Here is a 27458-nt window from a genome sequence, read left to right as displayed (position 1 = left end):
ATGGGATTATAAAATAAGAGAAAACCAGGTAAGTTTGAGTTTGATACCAATAAATACAGCGTCAATACCAATAATCTATACTTTAAGACCATCGTGTATTATTTGTTAAATGAATTTATGGGAAAAGTGCATATATTCTTATTTCAATTGTCTCACCTGAAACAAAATTTGCAGCATGCGTGACAAAGGAATACCTGTCTAGTTCGCTGCATTTTTAGGTGGTAGCAAAAATGTGTAAACTATTTGTCAAAAAAAAAAATGATATCTCAGAAAAAAGAGACCTGGAGGTTTCCTAATTAGTAGATAATACTAAGCTTCAGTCTGTAAACTGTCTACACTCCATAACCTCATTTGCATGGTTCAAGTAGTTCTCGAAAAAAAAAATGTATAGTTTTTCTTGTCATGTAAAAATCTCGCTTGTTATGAAGACAAGTATAATTTTGCAGTAGCTTGATACATGTGATAAGTCTAGTAAAAGAGACCCGACATAATTAATTGACTCATCTGAGGTAATAACAGTATGGTGTCCAATTCCAAATTTGTACCTGGTATTGTCTAGTTGATATGTAAAGGATGGCTGACAAACTCTTATTCCAAAGTATTTGCATCGATAGATCATATATACAGGTAAAGAATTATTAGTCACATAAAATACCAGACAGAATGAACATTTTACATATATATGATCTTTGATGTTTACCATGATTCAAAATTAAATATTTCAAAACTATAGTACATTCAGAAAGAAACAAATCGTTGCAGACGAATAAATTCAACTTTATCTCCTTGTTGCTATCTGCAGAAGCTGAGACTATATCGTATACAAAATTGCTTATCTATTATTTTGATTATAATTTCTCTGAAATGTATTTTACCAGCTTGAGTCTTATAATCTATCCATAATTATCAGGTAAAATAAGATTAACCAACATAGTTTACCGTGGTCAAATAAAAAAGGGTGGCGACAAATAAGGTTTACATGTCATTTTTATTATAATACAAACACCTGGATTGACATAAAGTTGTTAAGGATACTTAGTGATGCACCATTAAACATGCGATTTCACTGAAAATTTTGTTTGAAGTACAAATTCCTCAACTTATCTGAATTAAAAAAAATGAGAACAACACGTTTAATAATTTCATGCGTCCGAAGCGCTTGTCTGTATTAACCTTCATCAGGAACGCTCAACTTTTCTAAAATTAAGACTGTATTTGGTATATGAGATCATTGGTTAACCTTCGTGTTCGTTTGACAGGGTTCACCAAAACCTTAGTCTCATTAAATTGGTGAGTGATTAATGTTACAGTTTTATGTTTTTATTGGTTTCTCATAAGCATGCAACGTTTAGAATTAAGAGTGAGGACTTGTCCGCTCGGAGTAAGAATAATATGTCAAGGTAGATTGAAATGTCTTTCCTGCGGTCCTTGTACAAGTACTTTAAAAATCTGACTCAGCTTATTATGTCATACTATTTCAAAAAAATAGTAAATATAAATACATTAACATGTTCTCACCCTGAATATATGCATTTAATATTCATCCTTCATCATCAACTATGTTAAATTTTAGAGGTCTGGCCTTTTGGTCAGTTCTTATAAGCTTACGTTTAACTAACTTTTGGTGTTTGCAGTGATTATGTGATGTACACAGCAGTTTATAGATTCCATTTAACTTTGGCCTCATTTCTTGGTTAATTGTTGAGTTTTCTTATGGTTTGTTCTGTTTTTCAGAATAGTCTATGTCTAAACAGTTAACTATAATTGAGGTTTGCAATGATTGTATGATGTGCATACCCTTGTAACAGGGTCTTTTAGTCTTGACCACATTTTCATAAGTCAAAATTGAGTTTTTGTGGTAGTTCTGTTTTTCATATACTTTTAGCTAAAGATAAATTGTATTTGGTGTATGGAATTATTGTGTCGTTTACATATCTGTGCGGCAGCATTCATCTGACCAACATGAATGTATATCTTATTTTCACGGTTCATTGGTCAATAATAAGTTAATAGGATTTTAGGAGTGATGATGCCATTATCTTTAACACTTTTAACAAAAATACAATCAGGATTAATGATGAATTAATAGCTTTATACTTTGTCAGTCATCATTTAATAAATGCTTGAAAATGGTAGATGTCAAAACATACTACGAGAACAGAGAAAGTGTCCTTTGTGCAGAGTTGCTATCGGTCATGAATATCATTATTTAACGGAATGCGACAATCTACTGACAGATAGAGCACTACTTATTGACAAGAAATACTTATCGAACTGTAATGTTTTAAAATTAAAAGCTACTTTGAACACAAAACAGAAATCTAAACTTCGAAAATTGTGCCAATTTATTAGAATTATAAATGACATTCACCTGTCGGCTATACTGATCATACCGTTGTAATATAACATTTAATGCTTCCTCAACAAATGTACAATGCAACGATTGTTAATCAATATATTTTTTCTGTATACCTTTTTTCAACTTAGGTAGCAATAAACAGTTAGGAAAAAATATTAAAATTTGCCCTTATAAATTTTACCATCCCCTTTTCATTGCTTTCTTGCAATATCAAGCTTACTGTTTGTGTCATATATGGGCATATGTATGTAATCAGAATCTTCCATAGATTTTATATCCAGTATATAAAATGGTAAAATATAATTTCTTTTGGGTGTATCCATGGCAACAATCTGCATTTATTTGTTATAAAATATTGCAAAAAGGGGGGGGGGGAAGATGTCACATATTTCCCCAAAATTTGGCTAAAAGTAGAATTTCAATCGCTTGAAGTAATACCTTTTCTGAAACTGTGTACATATATCATTCAGCAAATCCAATGAAAATCATATGTCTTTCATCTCATTTTTTGTAAAATTGCGTCAAAAACTTCGTGTAGAAAAAAAGTGTTTGTAAACATTACATTAATTTCTTGACCGATGGCCGGTCTAGCTATGAAAATACGGATTGTCAAACAGAAAACAGACCATAAAACATGTAAAAAATCATATTGATGCTCTTATAAACCATCTTTGAAGGCTAAATTAGCATTTAGCTGTCTAAAAATGAATTTTATTACACAATAACTTTCCTATTTGAAAATCCACAGGGGCAAAAATGCGAAACTAAACTCATAACTGTGTATTGTTACCTTAGGTGAAACCAGAATAAAATGATATACTAATAAAGTGTTATTTTGGCTTATATCGCTGAGCTCTATGGTTACCCCAGGCCTTATGCAAGCTATGCTTAATGTTAGAGTACCCTTAACTTCTTATTAAGTGTCAGTCCCTGCTAACCTCGTCAGGTCCGATATATCAGGCGCATTGCCTTGCTCGTCCAGCGGTAAGAGAGGGCTACACTCGAAGAAGAGGCTGGAAGTACCCAACTGTTACCCTTGCGTCGTGTGTTCCTTTGGATCCCTTGGTGATGTACCAGAACCCTTGTGACAGATTGGGAAACCCCATAGAACTACGGGGCAATTACACTACACCCCCTCCATCTTAAAAATGAGGAACTACAGTTCCGACAAAATCGAATGTATCTTACAAAAATTTCAAAGGGGAAGACTGGCAGCGTCTTTTACTAATTCAACCATGACACAGGGTATCTAAGATATCTACCCCCTTAAATCCTGGATAAGGGGGAAATTGACAAAACTTATATTTCCCAAGGGAAAAAAAAATTACCCATGATAACATGAACATATGAAAATCTAGCTTTGAAAATCTATCATATCTATGAAGTACCAAACTCCCAACAGGTAACACACCAGAGTTGCCACAAGGTGCCAACCTCAACAGCTTCTTCAGGACAAATAACAGTCGACCTCCACGTCGACCATAGCCATATGCTATTTCAACCTTTAAGATCCTGGTTACCTGTGTCACTACAAGACAATCTACTGCTTGCCAAACATGTCTAAAATCCCTGACTCTTGTGTTTATCCTACTTCATGTCCCTCATCTCCTGCTCATGTTGATGAGCAGGAATAGATCTAAAAAATGGTGAAGCTACATATGCCTCTGACATACCCATGGCTTGGTCAGAACATACTTTGCGCAAAGGCGCGTCTCAATTATCATGTTTTTCCACACATAATCGGCTAAAAATAGGCGTCGACTACCTGTCCTTGTCTCCAAATGAAATACTGGGTTGCCCTGCGCCAGCATTCTCCCTAGTTGGACTAGATTTAAAATTATTCATTCCCAGGTTACCCTGAGTTACTTTCAGATTTGAAATTTACTCTAAAACCACCCTATCAATATGGATCCCTTGTTCCTCATATCCATAATCCTATTTCCTATGGCATCCCTTATGCCAGACATACACTTCAGTACCACCTCAGGACAGGTGTTTATCTTTATAGTGTAATCTCTTGCTCTTACTATTATGACTCGCTATATAATTCAAGTTATTTAATTCATTTTACTTTATTTCAATATCCATTACAAAGCAGTAAGACACATTCAATGTATTTAAAGCAACAATACATCTTTATTCAATATAAAACAAGTCAATATAAACATGTATACACCGTTATACAATATGCGTTAAAATACCGTGTTTGTTTACATCCGTAATTAGAAATCCAAGATCGCGCCCAAATCGCGCGGCAATAAACCTAGCGTGAACTCGCTATCACCCTATAGCAAACTTTCAAAAAGTTTTCCCAGACCCAAAAACTAGTTAATTACGATGTGATTTTCCCTACTTTCACCAGAAAGTGAAACACGTCCATCTGTCATTTGCCGTGAACGCTTAAAAATTCTTATCTCTGACACTGTTGCAGTCCGGAATGCGGTTCGATAAAATTGCTCCCCTTGTTTATTTCGCTCTCCTGTCAAATCATGTAATTTCGCTACCTCCAATGGTAGACGCTACAACGATGGGTGTCGTCAAGAAAGGTACGATTAAAGGAATCAGCTAGGAATTAGACGATCACCATTGGTATAGGTGAGTTGTTTAATAGTTGTTGCTTTGTGATAAATGCATGTTTTGGATTAATTGATCAGGAATAGCTGGAAAGGAAAGAAACGTGTTGCTACGTGAACCCGGAAAGGCCGGGACGAATTTAAAAAAAAAATCTAGAGACGATCGTTCTGAGTGTGCCACCTACACATTTAATTGTGTACACAAGCACAACATTCCCTATCTATGTAATGTGTTTTCATAATTATGTGATATAGAGCAAAAAAAAGGTAGCAGTTGTTTGTGTCTTGTTGTTAAACATTTCAAGGGGAGATAATGTTATTTTTCACGGTGTGTTTGATAGGTTTGTTACATTGTAACATTATTTATTACACACTCAGAAAGTGGATTAAAATAGCCTCCCACACTAAATTAACTGAATTTTAATTATTATATTTACCGTAATGCTATTATATAAACTTCGGAGGTTCATATCACTTATATTCAACGTTTGTATATCGGATTTTTTTTACTTTTGATGTTGAACGGTTCATAGTAAAAAAAAAATCCGATAAAACCGTTGAATGTATTAAAATGATATGAACCTCAGAAGTGTTATATGTTGTCCTTTAATATAAGACCGGAGGTTCATATCATTAACATTCAACATTTTTTATCGAATGTTTGTTATTAACTATCAATGTTCAACGGTTCAACATTGGTAGTTAAAAAAATCCGATAAAAATGAACGGTTCAACATTGATAGTAAAAAACAATCCGATAAACATGTTGAATCTTAAAGATATGAAACTCTGAAGCCTTACATTATAGGACTATCGTTTATTAGTTCTTTATCCTAACTAAATGTTGTTTTTTTGTGGTGTATATTAAAAAAAGGGGGAGGGGCTTTTAAAACACCAAAATACCTTACAAATTTCAGGATTCGACACTAACACATCCTACAATATTTGTTTACAGAATGAGAATTGAATTCCGATCCGTTTGTACGGGGAACATGTGGTTGCAACCCCCTCTTTAATTGCCTGTTCGATTTTTTTTTGTTTGCAGTGTCGAAAAGGGAGATAGACAGCAGTTTGTTTTATCAAGAAGTTATGTACGTTCTGCTATACATTTGACAGTCAGTAATTATTCTGAAGTACACATGTCGACCAAAGGCATGGAACAGAGAGTAGAGGTTTTAAAGTACCAGATGCTTATCTGAGATTCCAATTTGAACTAAAGAAAGCAATATATAAAGATATGTAGGAGAAATAATCTATATGAATAAAGTTATGTCACAAAAGGAACTTGTTTTTTTTTTATATACAGAATTTGTCAAACGTCTCCATAACAGAAGAGATGTGAATGCATCCTTCATAGTCTTGTAATACTAACGGTAATAATTTATATAATTTCTGAGATGATATAGCAGTGCTATTGGTTTCCCCTTTCTCCTTCTTCAAAGAACTTGATCATCTGAACTCTTTCTTTTTTTTTTTTTTAAATTGGAGCCCTGTTCAAGAACAGTTAAAAGAGCATATGCTTAATTTTCGTTATCTTTTAGAATCATTTTTTTTTTTTAAATAAAACAGGTTGTACATTCTACATAAAATATGCCAGTCAACCGCAAATGTTAACACCCAAAAAAGGTCTTTAGTATATTCATTTTTCAACTTACAAAATATGCCAAGGGTTTAAGCATGCCAAACATTACTCTTGTACAAAACTGTAACAGATTATCAGAGATCATCAAAGACTATCTAGTAAGTACAATTTTAACCCAAGCCGCTGCTCTTTTAAGCACCGTCTTAGCAACGACTTGGTTGATTGTAAGAGTTCGGTGCAGAGACTGAAGACTTGAGACAATAACATGGAGATAAGTATGTATAAGAACAACGTTTTCAAGAATATAGGCGGGGGGCGGGTGGGGGGTGGGGCGGGAGGGGTGCTTTCGTCGGGAAAATATGTTTGATTAAACAAAGGGAATCACTGGAGCCATACTGGAGCGAGCTCCCCTTAGCTCAGTCTTAATTCCTTGTTGATGGATTGTTTCCTGGCTTGCATTAGTAGAGTATTGTCTGCATGTTTCACACTCGAGTAATATATATACGCATGTGCAGTACATGAAATATGAAGACACCGGTGTACTACTATAGTACTTGACTTGTTATAGTGAGCAAGTATGAGAAAAATAGAGTGAGTCACCGTATAAGGTAAAAAATAATATAAGGGAACTTTGATATTCTTGAAAACTAGGGAGAGGTGTTTGAGAAAATTGAGTCTAATGTAAAACGGTTAAATAAGTAAAGACTCTTAATGTCTTGCAAATTTTCGACTGTAGGTAAACTAATAAGAAAAGAAAAAGATATAAATAGTAAATTCAAATCGTATAAATAATATTGGCGAACAAAAAAAGTATCACATTATGTCGCCGGACAATTGTAAGATGCTATAAAATAGACTAAAAATGTATCGAAAATATAGCACAAAAGAAATCATGAAATAACTCGGTGCAATCCCAATTTAAGATGCAAACACATCAAAAGAAAAACAAAATCACATCATATCTCCGCATGACACAAAACAAAAACCAACTGCAATCAACAAATAAGACGCAAAGAATAAAAAAAAAATCCATTCGCGGGCAACTACCGACTTATTATACTGTATGATCGAACACAAACATAGATCCCGCTAACATGTTTAACCCCGCCACATTATTTGTGTATGTGCCTGTCCCAAGTCGGGAGCCTGTAATTCAGTGGTTGTTGTTTGTTTATGTGTTACATATTTGTTTTTCGTTCATTTTTTTTTTATATAAATAAGGCCGTTAGTTTTCTCGTTTGAATTGTTTTACTTTGTTATATCTGAGCCTTTTATAGCTGACTATGCGGTATGGGCTTTGCTCATTGTTGAAGGCCGAACGGTGAATATGACACCAACGAAATAAGACGCAAACTAAATTACAAGAAATTGCAAGATAAATAAATGACGTATAAAAAATAATTCCGAAATACAATTGGTTAACACAAACAAAAGGAGTACAACGATATAAATTTATGCTACCCCAAAAACTCAACTTCACAATGGTCAACCAATCCGGGTAACTAAGGTGTAACAAAATGTGTAACAAAACTTTTTTAAATAATACAGAAATTATGACTGTCGGTGTAATTGTAATTGTTAAAGAAAAAAACATGTCAAACATGCAAATATTATTTAAAAAAATCAGTTTTAATCACTTAAAAGTCATGTGAGGTTACATATATAGGACGGGTGTGTTCGATTCAAAAAATAATTAACAAAACCCCGTCATATAACATCCAACTTTGAAATTGCGTCCAAATGTCAAATTAAGGTGTGCCACTTTGGGAATGGTCTTATACGATTGGCAATTCATTTCTCAATTTTTGTAATTTTTCCCAGATTTTTTCTATGTCCAGCAAAAAAAAGTAGCAGTTTATAAGGAGACCCCCTAAATGACGTAACAGCTTGACTTATGGTCGTTTTGAAAACGATTGTTTGCAAGTTGCATTGTCAACAATTGTACAATATGAAAATTAAACAACGTGAATGCAAATATTTATAATGACTTTACGGAAAGTTACTTTTGTGACATCTTGACAACCGTATACAAAGTTCATTTCACTTTTCTACCTTCTAAACACAAGAGGTCGAATTCTTTTGTTCTATTTAAACCGCATATCGGACTGGTTGGGCCAAATGTTATTTAACTTTTCCTGAATGTTTCTGAGGGTATTTAGTTTTTGTTGTATCCTTGGATTGGATCCACAAACAAACACGACTGCTTTAAAAAAAAAAAAAAGAACAAAACTATAAAATGCAGTTTTGTCTAATATGTCACAAACACAAGCAGTTACAACAAATCTGACATGGTTAACAATGATCAGCAGGTTACAGACTATCTCACGCGGATTTGTTTGGAATGGACAAATCATTTTGGAGTTATTGCCCTTGAAATGTTAATTTTTAGAAATCGTCACATTTTTTTGTTCACTTCAACCCGAAAAGGAAGAAGTCAATAAAACCTGACAAAATCGAACTATCCATTATATCAACCAACGGAACGAATAAAAAGCAAATGTCATGTTTCTGAATTTGTTTAGGAATTTTCTGAAGAAAATGATGGGTTAAATAAGTTCTATAGGTAGCAAAACCTCCCCCTTGTACGACAGTTATTTGCCGATTTGTAGTTCTTAATTAGTGGCATTTTTGTAGGTCGACCAATATAGATAGAAATTGATGTCGGCCATTGATATTGAATATAGACTATCACACATTTTGAACTAATATGTACGTTTTTGTATGGTTAATATAGCCAGAAGTTAAGATTAGTTATATGTCCTCAGAGTCAATATTGATATCAGCCCTTGAAAATCCATATCAGCCTTCGAAATTCCATATCGTGCCCTCGACCGTCACTTCCGATAACGTGTCAATCAAAAACACCATCATTAACTCACTGTAATACACATGTTTAATGTTTTCTTCAAAATGTTATTTGATTTTTTTTTTCAAATTATTAAACATAATTTAAGAGCGAGGTTTTGCTAGCCGCAAAACCAGGTTCAACCCAACCTTTTTTCAATGTCCTGTACCAAGTCAGGGAAATGGCCATTGTAATATTATAGTTCGTTTCTGTGTGTGTTACATTTAAGTGTTGTGTTTCTGTTGTGTCGTAGTATTATATATGATGTGTTTTCCTCAGTTTTAGTTTGTAACCCGGATTTGGCTTTTTCTTAATCGATTTATGAATTGCGAACAGCGGTATACTATATGATATTAATAGAAGACGTTTAAAATACCATTCAACCTTCACCAATGATCTTAACTCGTACCTGATTTGGCATTTTCTTGTTAATAAGGATACAAAAACTTTGACTTTTGCTAGGTATTTCTATTAGCGGTTTCCATTTGGTATAAGTATATATGATAATAAAGCAATTGTACTTTTAAAAAGGCGTCCAATAAGTTGACTGCTATCTATCAGCTTTGTGTGAGCTGTAAATAGTTATTAAAGGTACCAGGATTATAAATTTAATTCGCCAGATGCGCGTTTCGTCTACCTAAGACTCATTAGTGACGTTCAGATCAAAATAGTTATATAGCCAAACAAGTACAAATTTGAAGAGCATTGAGGACCAAAAATCCCTAAAAAGTTGTGCCAAATACGGCTAACGTAATCTATTCCTGGGATAAGAAAATCCTTAGTTTTTTCCAAAATTTTTATAATATGTTTTGTAACAGGAAATTTATAAAAATGACCATATAATTGATATTCATGTCAACACCGAAGTGCTGACTACTGGGCTGGTGATATCCTCGGGGAAGAAGATTCCACTGATTATTGTTTTTTATTGAGGCAATGTATTGCTGCAAGAATCCCTTTTGAACCTGCAATTTTCATTCAAGTTATCAAGAATGATAAAAGGGAAAAACTACAAAACGAATATTGTATATTCTATAGGCCATAGATAGATTAGGTTGGCAGAAATTTAAGCATAATCTGATCACGTGATTTTCACGTTCAAATATAACATTATTATCACATGAAAAAATTTTAACGTGTAAAAATTGTGTTAATTTCACATGTAGATTTTTTAACCTTATTTTAACATGAAAAGTTGTGTTATTTTCATGTCTATTTTTATAATCCTGGTACCTTTGATAACTATTTTCACATGATTATGATATAAATTTATATCAATATCACATATTTTACTTATGTAAGTGCAAGTTGTTTTTTCATTGGTCATGTTTGATGTTCATGTATCAAGTGAATATATAAGGTAATGCATGTGCATCATCAATCATATAAATTTTACCTTCAAATTTACTGTCACAAGAAAAGTAGTAATATAGATGTACATGTACCTTAACTTTCAATTCAAACAAGACTTAAATGTACAGTTAATATCACTAGCATTGCACTGATTTAAAGCAAAAGTTTAAAATTCTGAAGTTTTATTAATATTTAATAGAAAACAGACTACTGTACTTTAACCATAGTTTTGAAAGTACAGCATACAAATTGCAAAAAATGAAATTGTATGTTATTGTATGTTGTTTACTGTACAATATTATTCCTTCACAGGAATTATTCTGAATTATGCTTTGTATATGCTCTTTGATGATTAAGTCTTTTCCTTCATTTCCTCTTCAATGTTTTATTATCTTCCTTTACTTAAAGTTGACAATGGTCTGGTCTTCAATAAAATTACAAGAGGAACATTCTGTAGCAAGTCTTTTTAACTGAAATAAACTCATTTCATATTCTGATATCTTCTTTTCACAGTCATAATGATTTACTGCTTCAGACACTTATTTCCTCTTTTTATTCCTAATAGATGTTACACTCCGCCAATTTTCCCTACAAACATAAGAAAAGTTATATTGGTCAAGAAAAGAAGTATTGTTTTTGGCCCCTTGTGTATAAACTTTTAAACCATAACCCCTACCCAACCTCCTTTTGGGGTATTGAGTTCTTATAAGCTTACGGTTAATTACATTTGATGTTTGCAATGATTGTATGATGTACACAGCAGTTTATAGATTCCATTTAATCTTGGCCTCATTTTTATGGTTCATTGTTTAGCTTTCTTATGGTTTGGTCTGTTTCTTAGAATAATATATGTCCAAATAGTTAGCTATATTTGATGTTTGCAATGATTGTATGATGTACATACCCTTGTTACAGGGTCTTTTAGTCCACATTTTCATTAGTCAACCGTTGTAATTTAATATTTAATGCTTCTTCAACAAATGTACAACGCAATGTAATGTTAATAGATATGTTTTTCTGTATACCTTTGTTCAACTTAGGTGATACCAGAATAAAATGATATACTAAAAAGACTAAAAAAATCATTTTTAAACCTGTCAAAGGTGAAGTGCTATAACCCGTTTAAAAAAGATACATTTTTTTTATCAGTTAGAATAGAAAACTTAGACACAAATTATTGAGGGAGTAATGCAAAAAGCCATGTACCCCATGTGAGATTTTTCCATCACTTGCTTGAATTTGTTGTTGTCGTCCGTCCATATGTCATTCGTCGCTTAAAAATTATTTTCCTCTGACACTTTTGGGCCAAATGTTATTTAACTTTTCCTGAATGTTTCTGAGGGTATCTAGTTTTTGTTGTATCCTTGGATTGGATCCACAAACAAACACAACTACTTAAAAAAAAAGAACAGAACGATAAAATGCAGTTTTTTTTTTGGAGGTTCAATGAATGCAAGATATTTATCATACCCCAAAAAATTAAAAACTGCATACCGGTAGACCTTTATATAAAATAAATATATAATGTGCAATGTATATACATTAAATGACAAGCCTGCTTGATACAAAGTTATCAGTAACACTGAAGACAATTTTGGGATGGATGATGAGACAAAAACAATCATACTAGTACTCTTGGGTCTCCTTATGCATGTTATGTACATAATGAGGTTGCATGGACAAGTTAATATATAACGCCTTTATTTATATCTTTAACCGCCCATCACTTTTTGTCATTTTTAAAAACAGATTTTTGGCTATCTATGATACATGTACATAATATTCATGAGCAGAGACAGTCAAATTATTTTACATTTGTCATTCTGTCGCATTTTATATATTAATTAAACTTAAAGATGACTATGCATTACATGTTTTACTCATCGTTGAAGGCCAAAGCAATAATTACTAATGTCTGTATCCTTTGCTCTCTTGAGTAGAGTTGTCTCATTGGTAATCATACCACATCCTCTTTTTTTGACATTTGTTTTGACATTTGTATTGAAACTTATATTGATGTCATTGTATTAACTAACAGATGCCTCTACTGATTTTGTTGTTTGTTTACGTGCTGATTTATTGAAATATAGACATTTATCCCAATGGTTTGATTGTTACAGCCAAGTTAATTATTTATATAATACCTGCTTCTTTCACTTCTCCTCCTTTTCGAAAAGTACATTTCCTTTGTTGAGTTTTTTCCACAATGATCTCATCAATAATTTTCTCTGTGCATTTATATCTAGGAACTTGCAGACTTGTTGTATCCCTAAAACATAAATCACAAATTATTCAATTGATGGAAAATATCTTTCATTTTTATAATGGTAATATTGTTTGGTTAATAATATTTATTACACAATAGAAAAATAACTTTAAATGTTTTTTCACATGTAGCTTAAAAGTTTGTAGTAATGTCATTAATATTTAGGCTAAACATAGAATAAAAGATGGCTGTTCAAAGCTGATAAAATAAATTCTATTTCTCTAAACTCCACATGCTTCAGCTGACAATAAATGTAAATAAAATATGAAGACAAATATCCGTTGAGGAGGAGTTCCATAATTGGAAGGATATACATATAGAAGAAGAAGACAACTAATTGTTTACCACTTACCTACCCAATATATAGTTAAAATCCTTAACCTTAGGCAGTTATGCAATATGCACCACCACCACCCTCACCCCCTCCCCCTCCCCCACTTTTTTTATCAAAATTTATGGATCAATCACTGAATATGGAAAATAGTTCGTAAATCTGCTGGACTTGTGTCTTATCAAGTTTGTGTTAAGTGAGGTGTTTTTTCTAAAGGTTTCATCATAACAAACGGACAAATATGGCTGTATTTACATGCCAAAAATTACTCTGAGTACAGACTTACATGTGAAGTTGGAAAAGTTTTAATCCACTAGGTATAATAAAGTTAAATGCATTTTGTGTTTCAGAAAGATAAAATTAACTAAGTTGTGGTACAACTATGAGATGCTCCCTCAGGTAAAAAACCGGTTTGTATTGTTTTGATTGTCCTTAATTGACATGGACAAGAGGTATCTTCACAACTATAGGTGAGTTAAAGAGTTTATCTGAGTCAGTGAGTGGACAGTATCAAAGTAATTCAGGTGTTTGTTTATTTTTACACCTTCTGCAGACAGGGGAAAAAATGGCCATCACAAACCAAGAAAGGTTTTATTTTCTTAAACACAAAATGCATTTAGGGACTTATCATTAATTATCTGGGAGGGGGGCAGGTCATTTTGAAATCAAACGTATAAAATTTTCTTGATCCCCCCATAAAATTTATCTATTTTTATTTGATCCCCCCTGTAAAAACATTTAAAAAATGTTTTCCCCCCTCTAATAAACATGCCAAAATTTTAACATGCATAACACTTGTAAGTTATTTCACAGAATTTGAAAATATTGCAAACATGAAATATTCTCAGTGGATTGATAAATAAATATGGTATATTCTACAGGCCATAGATAGATTAGGTGGGCAACAAATGAAGCAGGAGTGTGATAATCTGAAAACCAAACCATTAGATCAAACCAACCAAGAAATAATGATGGACATCAAACATTCCAATAATAAAATCCGAGAGCTAAAAGAATCATTTAAAAGTTTGAAGCGGTCACATACTGAAATGATGAAATCCCATGAGGTATTACAGATCGACCATAGGAAAATGCAAAAGCAAATTGAAATAATAAAGACTTATCAAATGGATAGTGTGCCTTGGAATATAAGAGGTAAATAACTTGAGGTGATGTGGTTACATCTACTCAGTTTATTGTTATGTTAGTTTGATTCATTGGAATGTTATCAACGATCTCTGTGTTGATAGGTTGCATAATTGGCAAAAAACGAAGAAGAAAGGTCATGTTGATAATTATGGATACAACTGTTATTTATAGACAAGGGTGGTCAAGTACATTGGAATCATATAGATCAATATATCAATACTTAATATTCAAAACGGGAATTTCTCGCTACATTGAAGACCTGTTGGTGACCTTCTGCTGTTGTTATTTTTCTATGGTCGGGTTGTTGTCTCTTTGGCACATTCCCCATTTCCATTCTCAATTTTATTGGTAGTAATCGTAATACGTTTAAAAGAAACACATTAACAGACATGTTCACCATAAGCCCATACCGAAACCGAAACCGATACCGAAACCGAAACCAAAAGTAGTAAAAGGTAAATGGTAAATGTAAATAATGTTTAATTAACTCAACCATCTTTATTGTTTGGAATTTAAAACACTAGATGGAGTATAAATTTAGTTCAACAATTTACATGAATATATCAAAAAGGCATATTTGAATTCACCGAGTATTACATACACTTCAGATTTGGAAACAAATTAATTATTGATGATGTACATTAATCATGAATCAAGTTTCGTCTCAGGGAAAGACTTGTACATAGTTCTGCAATATGTGCAATATCGTTCCGACAATATATATAAAGGGAACCTATAATTTACAAATGAACCAAAACAAATACTTATAAAGGCAAACATTTTTATTTAATTATAATTGTATGACTACTGTTAATCTGTATCAGAAGAGGGTATCCAAAAAGCTTGATGGTTCTTTCGGCAAAATTAGTTTCAAACGTTTGTTATACATTTTTATGTTTTCTCTCTCCATTTCCTTTTCGTTTCTTTTTTCTGGAACCATTTTAGTGCCCCTTTTGATATGCTAGGTTCTTCAATATTCATCCTCAACTGTTACATGTTTTAAGCAAATTATTACATAGTTTAAATTGTTATCAAAAAAATAAAAACTGACTTCAACACATTTGTTATGGACATTCTATTTACAGTAGCGATTTATATTATTCAAAGTATCGCTTATTTTTTGTTCTTGGTGTTTGCAAAACCTCAAAATTTCATAAAGCTATCCATGTTATTTTGTCCAATTCTTCATCACGCTTTCAAATTATTGATAGCATATCCGTCAGCTGAAAAATGGCAATCTATGAAGGGTGATTGGCAAAGAATTGGAAGAAGATGAACGCAAATTTGTCGATGAAAAGGTTCGTGCAGAAAAGTTTGTGTAGAACATTCGAAAAGACGAATAAACATTTATTAAATAGTGTGTTTTCTTCACAGACATAACGTTATTGCACCTATTGAAGAATTATGTGCAGCTATTTCCCTACAACGAAACCTGCTTAATGTACATCATACATAAATTGCATTAATATCTAAGATTGTATATTACTTGCATTGGTGTATTTAAATAATGTTTTAATTTATTTTTGATTTTTGATAGATTCATGTGAATTGATAAGTTGAAGTAATACTTTGTCTTTTGTATTCAAATTTCAAACAATATAATGGAGTAAAAAGGTTGACCTAATTAACATTATAAACATTTACCATTCACTACTATTTTTGGTTTCGGTATCGATTTCGGTTTCGGTATCGGCTTATGGTGAACATGTCTATTAGGGAGGTGAATTTTGATAGCATGTAATGTTAGAGGTGAACACATAGATGCCAGGCTAATATCCTGAAGTTCAATTATTGAAGGAATCTTTGTAAGAGGTAAAATCTTTAGATTTGTGGATTGATAATAATTGTAAAGTCTTGCAATATTGATACATGTATCTATAAACAATTTAATGCCTCACTTTTTTAAGCAGGTTTATGATATTGCTTATACCGCTGGGTCGATGCCACTACTGGTGGAGTTTTAATTCTCCAACGGTATCACCTGCTCAGAAGTAAGCACTTATTGCTAACATAAACTATCATTGATAGAGTCATATTAATAAATGAACTGTTTACAAAACATTTGAAGTTTTGAAATACTAAGGCTTTTCTACCTCAGGAACAGATTACCTTGATGTATTTGGCGAAACTTTTAGGAATTTTGGTCCTTAATGCTTTTCAACTTCGTACTTTATTTGGCCTTTTAAAGTTTTTTGGATTCAACCGTCACTGATGAGTCTTTTGTAGACGAAAGCGCGTCTGGAGTAAATACAGAATTACTCAAAACCTGAATGGCGGCGATTCAAATTAGATTTGTTGCTGCTACCAAATATAACAGTTAGTTAGAAACACTAGCAATTTTTCAAAATTGGCATACTGGTATTTGCAAGAACAAATCAATGAGTCTTATAATTGTGAAAAAACCTTTGTGTTTTAAATCAACTGAGTTATTTATTAGATCACTTTATCTAATAAATAATTTAACAATAAAAACCACTCGATCGAATAACTCAAAATTGCATTCCTAAACTTTTGTTTATGCACTTTAATAACCGTATACAATTTGCAGTATTCAAGCTTAACGTTTCAACGTTCATCTTGTAAATCACTAGTACCTTGACCCTATGCTTAAGATTTGGAAAAAAAGGTATATACACATGACCATGTTGATATGGTCAAAATGCTCATATATCTGTAACATATTAAAAAAAACCAGCTATAGATATTAAATACGACTTCTAACACAAAATTTGAAAAAAAACCAATACGCGATGAATTTCATTGGTCCAAAAATCTTGAAGGATTAACATTCACCAGGAACGAATATTTGAAAGCCAAGGATGTATAAAATTTGAAACAGTTGAAAAGTCACACATACATTGATTCCCTTGTTCAAATAGAGACTGCTTTACAACTGCTTTTGTGCTTCAACTTTTATGGTAAGGCTACCATTTATCTATTGTATCATACGACTGCCGAATTTTTGCATTCATATTATGTTATCACGTTGTCAGCCGTGTCCTCATCATCAGGAAACATTTTGTTTTTAGTCTTAGATTTTTTTATAATTGTAATTGGCTTTAAACTAGCTGTCAGTAACTGCGAGTACTATCATATCTTTACTAAGCGTCTTTTGTTGTTGGTATGAACAAGCACCCGGCCATGTCCACTGTGTGTTTTTGTTAGATGTATTTCTATATGCTGATTATTTTAATAGTTCGTTCTAATGCTGTATTACTACACCATTGTCACAGGTTAGGGATAGGGTTTGGATTCTGCTTACATGTTTAATCCCGCCGCATTTTGTATGTATGTGCCTGTCTCTATTGCAAGTCAGGAGCCTATATTTCAGTGATTATCGTTTGTTGCTGTGTTACATGTGTGTTTTTTTGTTCATTTTGTACATACATACAGTCGTTAGTTTTCTCTTTTGAATTGTTTTAATTCGTTATCTCGGGGCTTTTTATGGCTGACTATGTGGTATGGGATTTGCTCATTGTGGAAGGCCGTACTGTGACCTATAGTTGTTGTTAATTTCTGTGGCATTTTATCTTTTGTAAAGAGTTCTCTCATTGGCAATCATACCACATCTTCTTTTATAATAACTGAGTATAAGTGTATTGATATCTATGAAATTGTACCACAAGGTTCCTTACCACAAAAAGAAGGTTGGGAGTGATTTTTGGGTTATTGTTTTATCTGTTCGGTAATTAGGGACAAAAACAAGCAGTTTTCTTGCTTTAAGACAAAAATTTGTTTATAAGTGTATGGATTTATTTGAAATTTAATCACAAAGTTTCATACCTTTAATGGTAGGTTAGAATTGATTTCGTGGATTATGGCCGTTACAATTTGCAAAAGGGGGACAAACACATTATACTGTTTTAATACTTTGCATAAATTGCTTATTTCTTGAGCAATTTCAATAGGATTTAATTCAAAGTCTTGAATTATTGGTTATCTTCAATATGGTGAATGTAATGTGTGTTTAAAATTTGAATTATGGATGCTGTTGTTCAACTAGTCCACATTGTGATCCAAAGTGTTCAAAATTTAACTTCGTTTGATTTCAAGAAAAAAAATATTCTTTGTGTTTCTTTGATTTACTGAATCTAACCGTGTAATTTAAATTTCGGATTTTCGGCTAAGTTTTCAAATTAATGCACAGTAAGGTCCAAAGGGTCCTAAATTAAAACTTGGTTTGATTTTAACAAAGATAAATTCAAGTTTTTTTTTATAAGCGGAAACTATACACGTTTAATCCCGCTGTAAATGATTGCACCTGTCCTGAGTCAGGAATCTGATGTACAGTAGTTGACGTTTGTTTATGCAATTTATATGAACTTTCCATTTCTAAGTAGCAACATTCCAGCAGCACCTGCATACGGAGTATATATCTCCCAATTGATACGATATTCCCGTGCTTGCATTTCCTATCATAGTTTTCTTGATAGAGGGTTACTGCTCACACGGAAGCTATTAAACCAAGAGTTCCAAATGGTGAAGTTGAAATCATCCCTTCGTAAATTTTACGGACGCCATCACGAGTTGGTTGACCGTTATGGAATAACCGTTTCACAAATGATATCGGATATGTTCCTTACGTCGTAACTACAATCCCCTTCCCTTTCATGAATGTGACCTACCGAATTAGAATATTTACCGGATTTGTAATCACATAAGCAACACGACGGGTGCCACATGTGGAGCAGGATTTGCTTACCCTTTCGGAGCACCTGAGATCACCCCAAGTTTTTGGTGGGGTTCGTGTTGTTTATTCTTTGGTTTTCTATGTTGTGTCATGTGTACTATTGTTTTTCTGTTTGTCTTTTTCATTTTTAGCCATGGCGTTGTCAGTTTGTTTTAGATTTATGAGTTTGACTGTCCCTTTGGTATCTTTCGTCCCTCTTGTTTTTTTATATATATTAAACTGTTGGGTGTCCCGTTTGAATGGTTTTACACTTGTAATTTTGGGGCCCATTTTAGCTTGTTGTTCGGTGTGAGACAAGGCTCCGTGTTGAAGGTCATACCTTGACCTATAATTGTTTACTTAAATAAATTGTTATTTGGTTGGAGAGTTGTCTCATTGGCACTCATACCACATCTTTCTATACATATTAAACAAAGGCGAAAGTAGTTTACCGCTATTGATTAGTCAGAAGTCGATTAAGCAAAAACAAATCACGGATTAGGATTTTTGATTTTTTGCTCAGTTTTCAAGTATTTCCAAATTAAACTTTGCTTGATTGCAACAAATATTGAATTTATGTTTTTTTATATGATGAATCTAACTATGTGTAAGACTTTTAGTCCTTTAATTAAATAGGTCCATATTGAGGTCCAAAGGGTCCTATATAATTCATGCAGTGACAAAAACATATGCTATGTGAAATTTAAGTTTGCAATCCAAATTCGGTCAGCTATGAAGTGATCAACTATTGTATCCGGATATTTCTATGTCAGTTAGGGTGAAATTTTTCTTTATCTATATTTCAGCAAGAATTAGAAATACACTTCAAGATTGGAAGGACAATGATGATACGATGTTTATTAATACAAGAGCTGCCCAGTATGTACTCAAATGTATCAAGGAAAACAGTTGTGTAACGATAACGGCAAGTTCTGGTGTAGGCAAGACAGCAACACTAAGACATGTGGCTTTGCAAATGGCAGCAGAAGATTATGATATACTAATTGTGACATATCCAGCTGACATTTTGAAGCTTTGCAATCCTAAAAAGAAAACATTGTTTGTTGTCGATGATTTATGTGGAAACTTTTCACTTGACCACAGTGACATAAAAAGTTGGGAACCAATCATTGAGGATATAAAAACAAGTCTTGATAAAACACAAACAAAAATACTTGCAGCATGTCGGTTACAGGTGTTCCAAGATAAAAAGTTTAATTCTTTATTAGTTTTCAAGTCATGTGTATGTAACATGTTATCTAAGAACATTTGCTTGTCAAAAGCTGAAAGAAAATCATTAGCTAAGTTGTATCTCAATGAAAAAGCATCTGAGATAATTGAGTTTTCCGATTTATATGACTGTTTTCCTCTTTTATGTAAATTGTGCCATGATAATGAGGAACTTGTTATTACAGATTTCTTTCAGAATCCATATTCAATTTATGAAGCAGAGATTGATACGTTTCTGAAGAGAGGGCATCACGCTAAATACTGTGCTTTGGCTTTATGTGTCATCTTTGACAACCAGTTAGAAGAAGACATATTAACAGAACGGGTGGATGAAGAAACTAGGGCTATTATAGAGAACACATGTGAGGCATGTAGATTAGACAGGGGAACTTCAAGACTTGTAATACAGGATGAACTTGAATCACTCAAACATACATTCATTACGAAAGAAGAAGACGTGTACAAAATTTTACATGATAAAATATTTGATTTTCTTGTTAAGATATATGGACAACAAATAGTTAACTGCTTGATAAAGAACGCAGTGAGTGGTTTAATAAAAGAAAGATTTGTTTTAGAAAGAAAGGATATCATGGATAAGTTTATCATTGTTATTCCTCCAGCTTATCATGCGACATACATAAAGAGAATTATTGATGAATGGTCAAATGGAAACTTACAAGATGTATTTAGTAACATTAATATGACGATAATTAAGTTCAGACAGAAATTGCTCTGTTATTTAAAAAGACTAAATGTATCTTACCAGAGAAAACTAGCAAATACATATGGTGATTACACTGTCGATGACAGTGAAGATGACAATTGTTGTAGACTCTATGATACTGTTTTATTACATTGTTGTTATATAGGAGATGTTTCTTTTGTTAAGTGGTGTTGTGATCATGGAGCAAATGTAAACAGGTGTACATTGGTTGATCAGTCGCCCATAATGATTGCTAGTGAACATGGTCATACAGAAATAGTTAAGATGCTGATAGACAAAGAAGCAGACTATAAAAAATGTGATTCTATGGAAGTGTCACCCGTAATGCTGGCTTGTGAACATGGTCATACAGATATAGTAAAGATCCTGTTAGACAGAGGAGTAGACTGTAATCAATGGGACGACTGTGGTTACTCTCCCCTTATGAAAGCTTGTATTTATGGTGATATCGAAATAGTGAAAATGTTGTTAGACAGAGGAGCAGACTGTAACAAATGTGATAACTTGATTATATCCCCAGTAATGCAGGCTTGTAAACATGGTCATACAGAAATAGTGAAGATGTTGTTAGACAGAGGAGCAGACTGTAATGCATGTGACAGGTGGGGTCATTCACCTGTAATGATAGGTTGTGCACAAGGTCATATCGAAATAGTTAAGCTGTTGTTAGACAGCGGAGCAGACTATAATAAATGTGATCTTGACGGTCAGGCAGCTGTGATGAAGGCTTGTGAAAATGGTCATACTGAAACGGTAAAGTTGTTGTTAGAAAGAGGTGTAGACTATGATAAATGTGACGTGTATGGTCAGTCACCTATAAGATATGCTTGTAGACACGGACACACAGAAATAGTAAAAATGTTTTTAGAGAGCGGAGCAGACTATGATAAATTTAATAAAGATGATCAGTCACCTGTAGTTAAAGTATTTGAACATTGTTCTACAAAATATGTAAAAATAATGTTTGACATAGGAACAGACCATAATAAATGTGATAAATATAGCTATTTATGTTCAATGAAGGCTTCTGAACATGGTAATAAAGGAAATTTTAAAATAATGTTACTCAAAGAAGAAGACTATGTTCGATGTAATAAATATCAATATTCACCTGTAATGAAGGCTTGTGAACACGGCCATACAGAAATAGTAAAAATGTTGTTAGACAGAGGAGCAGACTATAATAAATGTCAGTGGTATCATGATTCACCTGTAATGAGGGCTTGTGAACATGGTCATACAGACATAGTAAAAATGTTGTTAGAAAGAGGTGCAAGCTGTAATGAAGATGGCATATTTGGTCAGTCACCTGTAATGAAATCTTGTGAAAATGGCCATACAGAAATAGTTAAGATATTGTTAGATAAAGGAGCAGACTGTAATAAATGTGACATGTGGGGTCAGTCACCTGTGATGTTGGCTTGTGAACATGGTCATACAGAAATAGTAAAGATGTTTTTAGAGAGAGTAGCAGACTTTAATAAATGTGATGAAGATGATCAATCACCTTTAATGAAGGCTTGTGAACATGGCCATAAAGAAATAGTAAAAATGTTGTTAGACGAAGGAGCAGACTATAAAAAATGTGATAAATATGGTTATTCACCTTTAATGAAGGCTTGTGAACATGGTCACATAGAAATAGTAAAAATGTTGTTAGACATAGGAGCAGACTATAAAAAATGTGATAAATATGGTTATTCACCTGTAATGAAAGCTTGTGAACATGGTCATTCAGAAATAGTCAAAATGTTGTTAGACTGTAATAAATGTGATAAATCTAGTGGTCATCTTTAATGATTGCTTGTGAACTTGGTCATACAGAAAAAAAGTAAAAAGGTCGTTACACAAAGAAGCAGACTACAATACGTGTGATACTGATGGTCAGTCGCCTAACTTGTTAACATGATGAATAAATATATCTCTGCTGGTTACATGCTGACTGAATATACCACTTCTGTTTACATACTGACTTAACCTTTTCTGTTCTTATGCTTACTATGTATACCACTGTTGTTAACATGATTTCTAAATATACCACTTATGTTTACGTGCTTACTAAATATACCACTACTGGTTACATACTGATTAAATAAATTCTGTTTTCATGCTGATTAAATATATTCTGTTTCTCTAATTCTATGGAAATTTATTCCTTTCCAAACCTATTCTGTAAAAAAAACAACGTGTGGTTGGCGGTGATGTCAAAAATCATTGGATTATTTTAAGGGTCATAAAAGTTTTTGCTAACTGTATAAATCAAACTTCATGGAACGTGAAAAGCACTCGAAGGGGATTTTCGTTAAACAAAAAAAAAATATTTTTTAATCATTAGAGATACAGATTCTTACACAGATACTCGTGGATTATAGGATTTATCCGATCTCGACAGTTAAATTATCAATTTAAAAGTCCTCGCCGAGGCTCAGACTTTAAAATAGATGATTTAACTATCTCGATTGGATATATCCGATAATCCACTGGTATCAATATAAGAATCTATATTTACATGCTGAATAAATATACAACTACTATTTACATGATGTTTAAATATACCAGAACTATTCACTTGCTGACTAAACCACTACTGTTTACATGCTGAATAAATATACCACTACTGTTTATATACTAATTGAATATACCATTGATATTTACATGCTTACTAGTCATATAACTACCGTTTGCATGCTGACTTAACTTACTACTATTGTTAACATGCTGACTAAATATACCACTGCTGTTTATACGCTGCCTTAACATACCACTTCTGTTCACATGCTTACTAAATATACCACTACTGTTAACTTGCTGATTAAATATACCACTACTGGTTACATTCTAACTATGCTATTATTAAAATAATTTGGCACTGATGTAAATGTAAACCAATGTAATGGTCACGATATTTAATTTGAACATATTTACGTCAAGAAATACTCAATGTATATTAGATTTTTGTATCCAACTTAGACAATGGAAATCGAAGATATAACATTTACCTTGATTTTTATAAATTGTATTGTACATATTACTTTATATGTAGTTTCCTTTTGTGATTATTTGTCTTCTTATTCCAACTAATTATTGTTGTTCGTATATTTTAATTTTGTTAAATGAATTCATATCTTTTCTAAAGGAGGGACGAAAGATAACAGAGGGACAGTCAAATTCATAAATAGAAAATAAACTAACAACGCCATGGCTAAAAATTAAAAAAAGATGGATGATAACTATTTTCTTCAATGAGCGCCATAATTGGCTGTATAAAATATCTTGTTGTTTAAATTAATGTTTGTACAAATTAATAAAAAATCATTTGTAAATTAATTTTTAACAACATGAATTTGTTCGCTTACTTTCACGCGTGGTTTTGACATATTGAATTTTAAACCTGATGCCTGTTGTTATCTATTATTCATGTGTTTCTTTGCCTAATACGTTCTACTATTTATTTGTATTATTATGTTGTCATATTAATGTTATATTTAACAATGCCATTAATGTGCGAGGTTTGGCATGCCACAAAACCAGGTTCAACCCACCATTTTTGTTTTTAAAAATGGCCATTGTTATATCATAGTTCGTTTCTGTGTGTGTTACATTATTACATTGTGTTTCCGTTATGTCGTTTGTTTTGTCCTATATTTTAGTGTGAATTCACATTACTATTAGACGTGTCACGGTACTTTTCTATCCCAAATTTACGAGTTTTGAACAACGGTATACAACTGTGGCCTTTATTTTTCATCCTTAACGTTTTAATAGCTTTCAACGTTTGTACTATTTTTAATTACTTAAAATTCATTTATTTTAGTATGTCTGAACTCACGAAGATGCATACATATTAAACTTTCGTGTAAGTCTGATCGTGTGGTTTTGTCAAAGTTTTCGTTTAAGATTATTCGTACACTTTCTGGAACACATATATGTGTTATTAATCTTTCCAACAAAATCCACGAAAATTAATACTCCACTAATAATGATTAATTAAGTAACATCATTTCGAGTCATTATAAGGTTTACAGTAGTAAAAACATGTCAACCATTATGATGTTTACAGTAGACAGCACCTGTTTTTTAAGGTCTACAAGGGGAGAACATGACATGGAGTATAAGGTATACAATAGTGAGACCATTACAGATTTAGTAAGTCTGTTATAGATAATGCATATTTTAAGGTTTTTCTGGTCGTAGAATACATCGAGGGGTGTCAGGATGATCAAATGAAAGACCGACCGGAGGGAGGTCTTTCTTTGAACAATCCTGACACCCCGAGGTGTGTTCTACGACAAGAAAAACCTTAAAATATGCATTATCTCACTTATATACCGTCAAAAAAATATTAATTTTATAAAGATTTGTAAAATTTAGTATCCTATTTTACCGACAACACTAAAGTGGGATATTCCTTTCTAATGCGTTCAGGTTTTAATACGCCCTGCGGCTCATTTAGAATGTGAAATAAAACTCACTAAACAATTTAGATATAAACCTTTTGAAAATTATTATCCATACACAATAAAAAATATTACTGTAACTGCATGAAGTAAGACACAAATGTATTGTTACCATCTGATAACGGTGTATGACAAATACAAGACACATTGTAAATAAAGGCAACAGTTGTATACCGCTGTTCAAAACTCATAAATCCATGGACAAAAAACAAAATCGGGGTAACAAACTAAAACCGAGGGAAACGCATTAAATATAAGAGAACAACGACATAACACCGAAACGTAACACACACAGAAACGGACCAAGCATCAGACAAAACACCACGAGAATAACAAATATAACATGAAAACCAAATACATGAATTTGGGATAGACAAGTACCGTGCCACGTCTTATCTCAATTTATCAAAAATAAGAGAAAACACAAACGACTCAACGTTAAAATGCAACACACACAAAAACGAACAATAATATAACAATGGCCATCTTCCTGACTTGGTACAGGACACTTTTAAAGGGGAATAAAAGTGGTGGGTTGAACCTGGTTTTGTGGCATGCCAAACCTCGCACTTTAATGGCAAAGTTAAAGTTATTTATTGTACCACTTCGCTTATGGAAAAGGGTATGTTTTTTTTTCTATTTGTAATGTTATTTCTATCGCGGAAAAGTGGTTATTTTTTTAACAATTTTACTTGAATCGAATGAAAAATTCAGAAAGATTGTCTTTTGAATAGCAATACATTTTATAAAAAGATAATCAGGTTATAATTATATACCCTCCGCATCCGACCCTTTCGTGAGTTACTTTAATGTTATTCAATAGAATATAAGATTATCTTATTAGTTGATCGATCATTTGATAGATTAAAAGGTATACATAAATTTTAAAAAGTTAAGAACTGACACGACCGACCCTTTCGTGAGTTACTTTAATGTTATTCAATAGAATATAAGATTATCTTATTAGTTGATCGATCATTTGATAGATTAAAAGGTATACATACATTTTAAAAAGTTAAGAACTGACACGAAGATGAATATAAATACATGTAGGTCACAGTATGATTTCTTATTCAGTGTGTATCGTTCTGAACATGCATGAACTATTTGCCACTGGACGTTAAGTAAGCAACCAAAAATCAATTAACCTATTCAGTTCGACTAAATAAGATTTTCAAAATCTTACGCACGAATATGTTAAATCTTGATTTATTTTATGAAAGTCTACATTAAAATTCATTGGACATATATGATAATGTTTCTTTATTGTAGCGATAAATTAACAAAACTTCACGTTATTTGTTTCTAAAATTAAAATGACGGTTTCGTTTACACCTATCATCGATTGAACTTTGAAAAATAAATTTCCAAATCGGCAACAAAAAACTATTAGACGAATTAAGTTTTGAAGAAAATCATAGATTGCATGTTTATCAAGGAAAATAATGACCTCACACACAGGTCATTATTTTATGCCTTGGAGCATATATCATTGAAACATGGTATCGTCCGGGTTGATTCTGAAAAAGAATGACCTGTCGTTCTGAAAGAAAATAACTCTATATAGGTATATAAACAGTAGTGAGACAAATAGTCATTATAATGTCTACAGTAGTGAGACCATTACAGTTTTTATTAGCTTTACAAGGGAGAACATGAATGTCATCAAAAGGGTAACAACAGTGGGTGCATTACAGTTTTTACAAGGTCTATTGATTGAGAACACCACAGTCGTCATTAGATTAACAGTAGCAAGAACAAGGGAGAACTTGAAAGTCATTAAAGGGTATACAATAGCTAGAATATGAGAGTCATTATAAAGTATTTCATAGTGAGAACACAACAGCCATCAGAAGGTATACATTATTAGAACATGACAGTTATTATTTGATTAACAAGGAGGAGAATATGAACGTC

General features: G+C 32.6%; 1 protein-coding gene and 2 long non-coding RNA genes across 3 annotated transcripts; 2 read left to right on the top strand and 1 right to left on the bottom strand.

The window, feature by feature from the left end:
• The first annotated feature begins 4788 nt into the window (after positions 1-4788).
• Positions 4789-6212, top strand: LOC139514770 (uncharacterized). Its single transcript, XR_011662695.1, has 2 exons — positions 4789-4954; positions 5978-6212. It is a non-coding gene; the product is annotated as an uncharacterized lncRNA (long non-coding RNA).
• A 5010-nt stretch (positions 6213-11222) lies between these two features.
• On the bottom strand, positions 11223-12930 carry LOC139514769 (uncharacterized). The gene is made up of 2 exons (XR_011662694.1): positions 12857-12930; positions 11223-11300 (listed from the first exon to the last, which is right to left on the bottom strand). It is a non-coding gene; the product is annotated as an uncharacterized lncRNA (long non-coding RNA).
• A 620-nt stretch (positions 12931-13550) lies between these two features.
• LOC139514745 (ankyrin repeat domain-containing protein 50-like) lies at positions 13551-22881 on the top strand. Its single transcript, XM_071304385.1, has 3 exons — positions 13551-13556; positions 14191-14464; positions 19934-22881. Exons 1-3 carry the CDS (start codon positions 13551-13553, stop codon positions 22879-22881), a joined length of 3228 nt encoding a protein of 1075 aa, XP_071160486.1.
• Positions 22882-27458: the final 4577 nt, after the last annotated feature.

The sequence above is a fragment of the Mytilus edulis genome, chromosome 3 (genome assembly GCF_963676685.1).
Source record: "Mytilus edulis chromosome 3, xbMytEdul2.2, whole genome shotgun sequence".
Lineage (NCBI taxonomy): Eukaryota > Metazoa > Mollusca > Bivalvia > Mytilida > Mytilidae > Mytilus > Mytilus edulis.
Note: the sequence above shows the minus strand (reverse complement) of the source record. Positions and strands in the feature narration are given on the sequence as shown.

Coding starts and splice junctions, on each gene's coding strand:
- LOC139514745 (XM_071304385.1), top strand. Junction 14,465..19,933: donor TGTGCCTTGGAATATAAGAG/GTAAATAACTTG, acceptor TCTATATTTCAG/CAAGAATTAGAAATACACTT.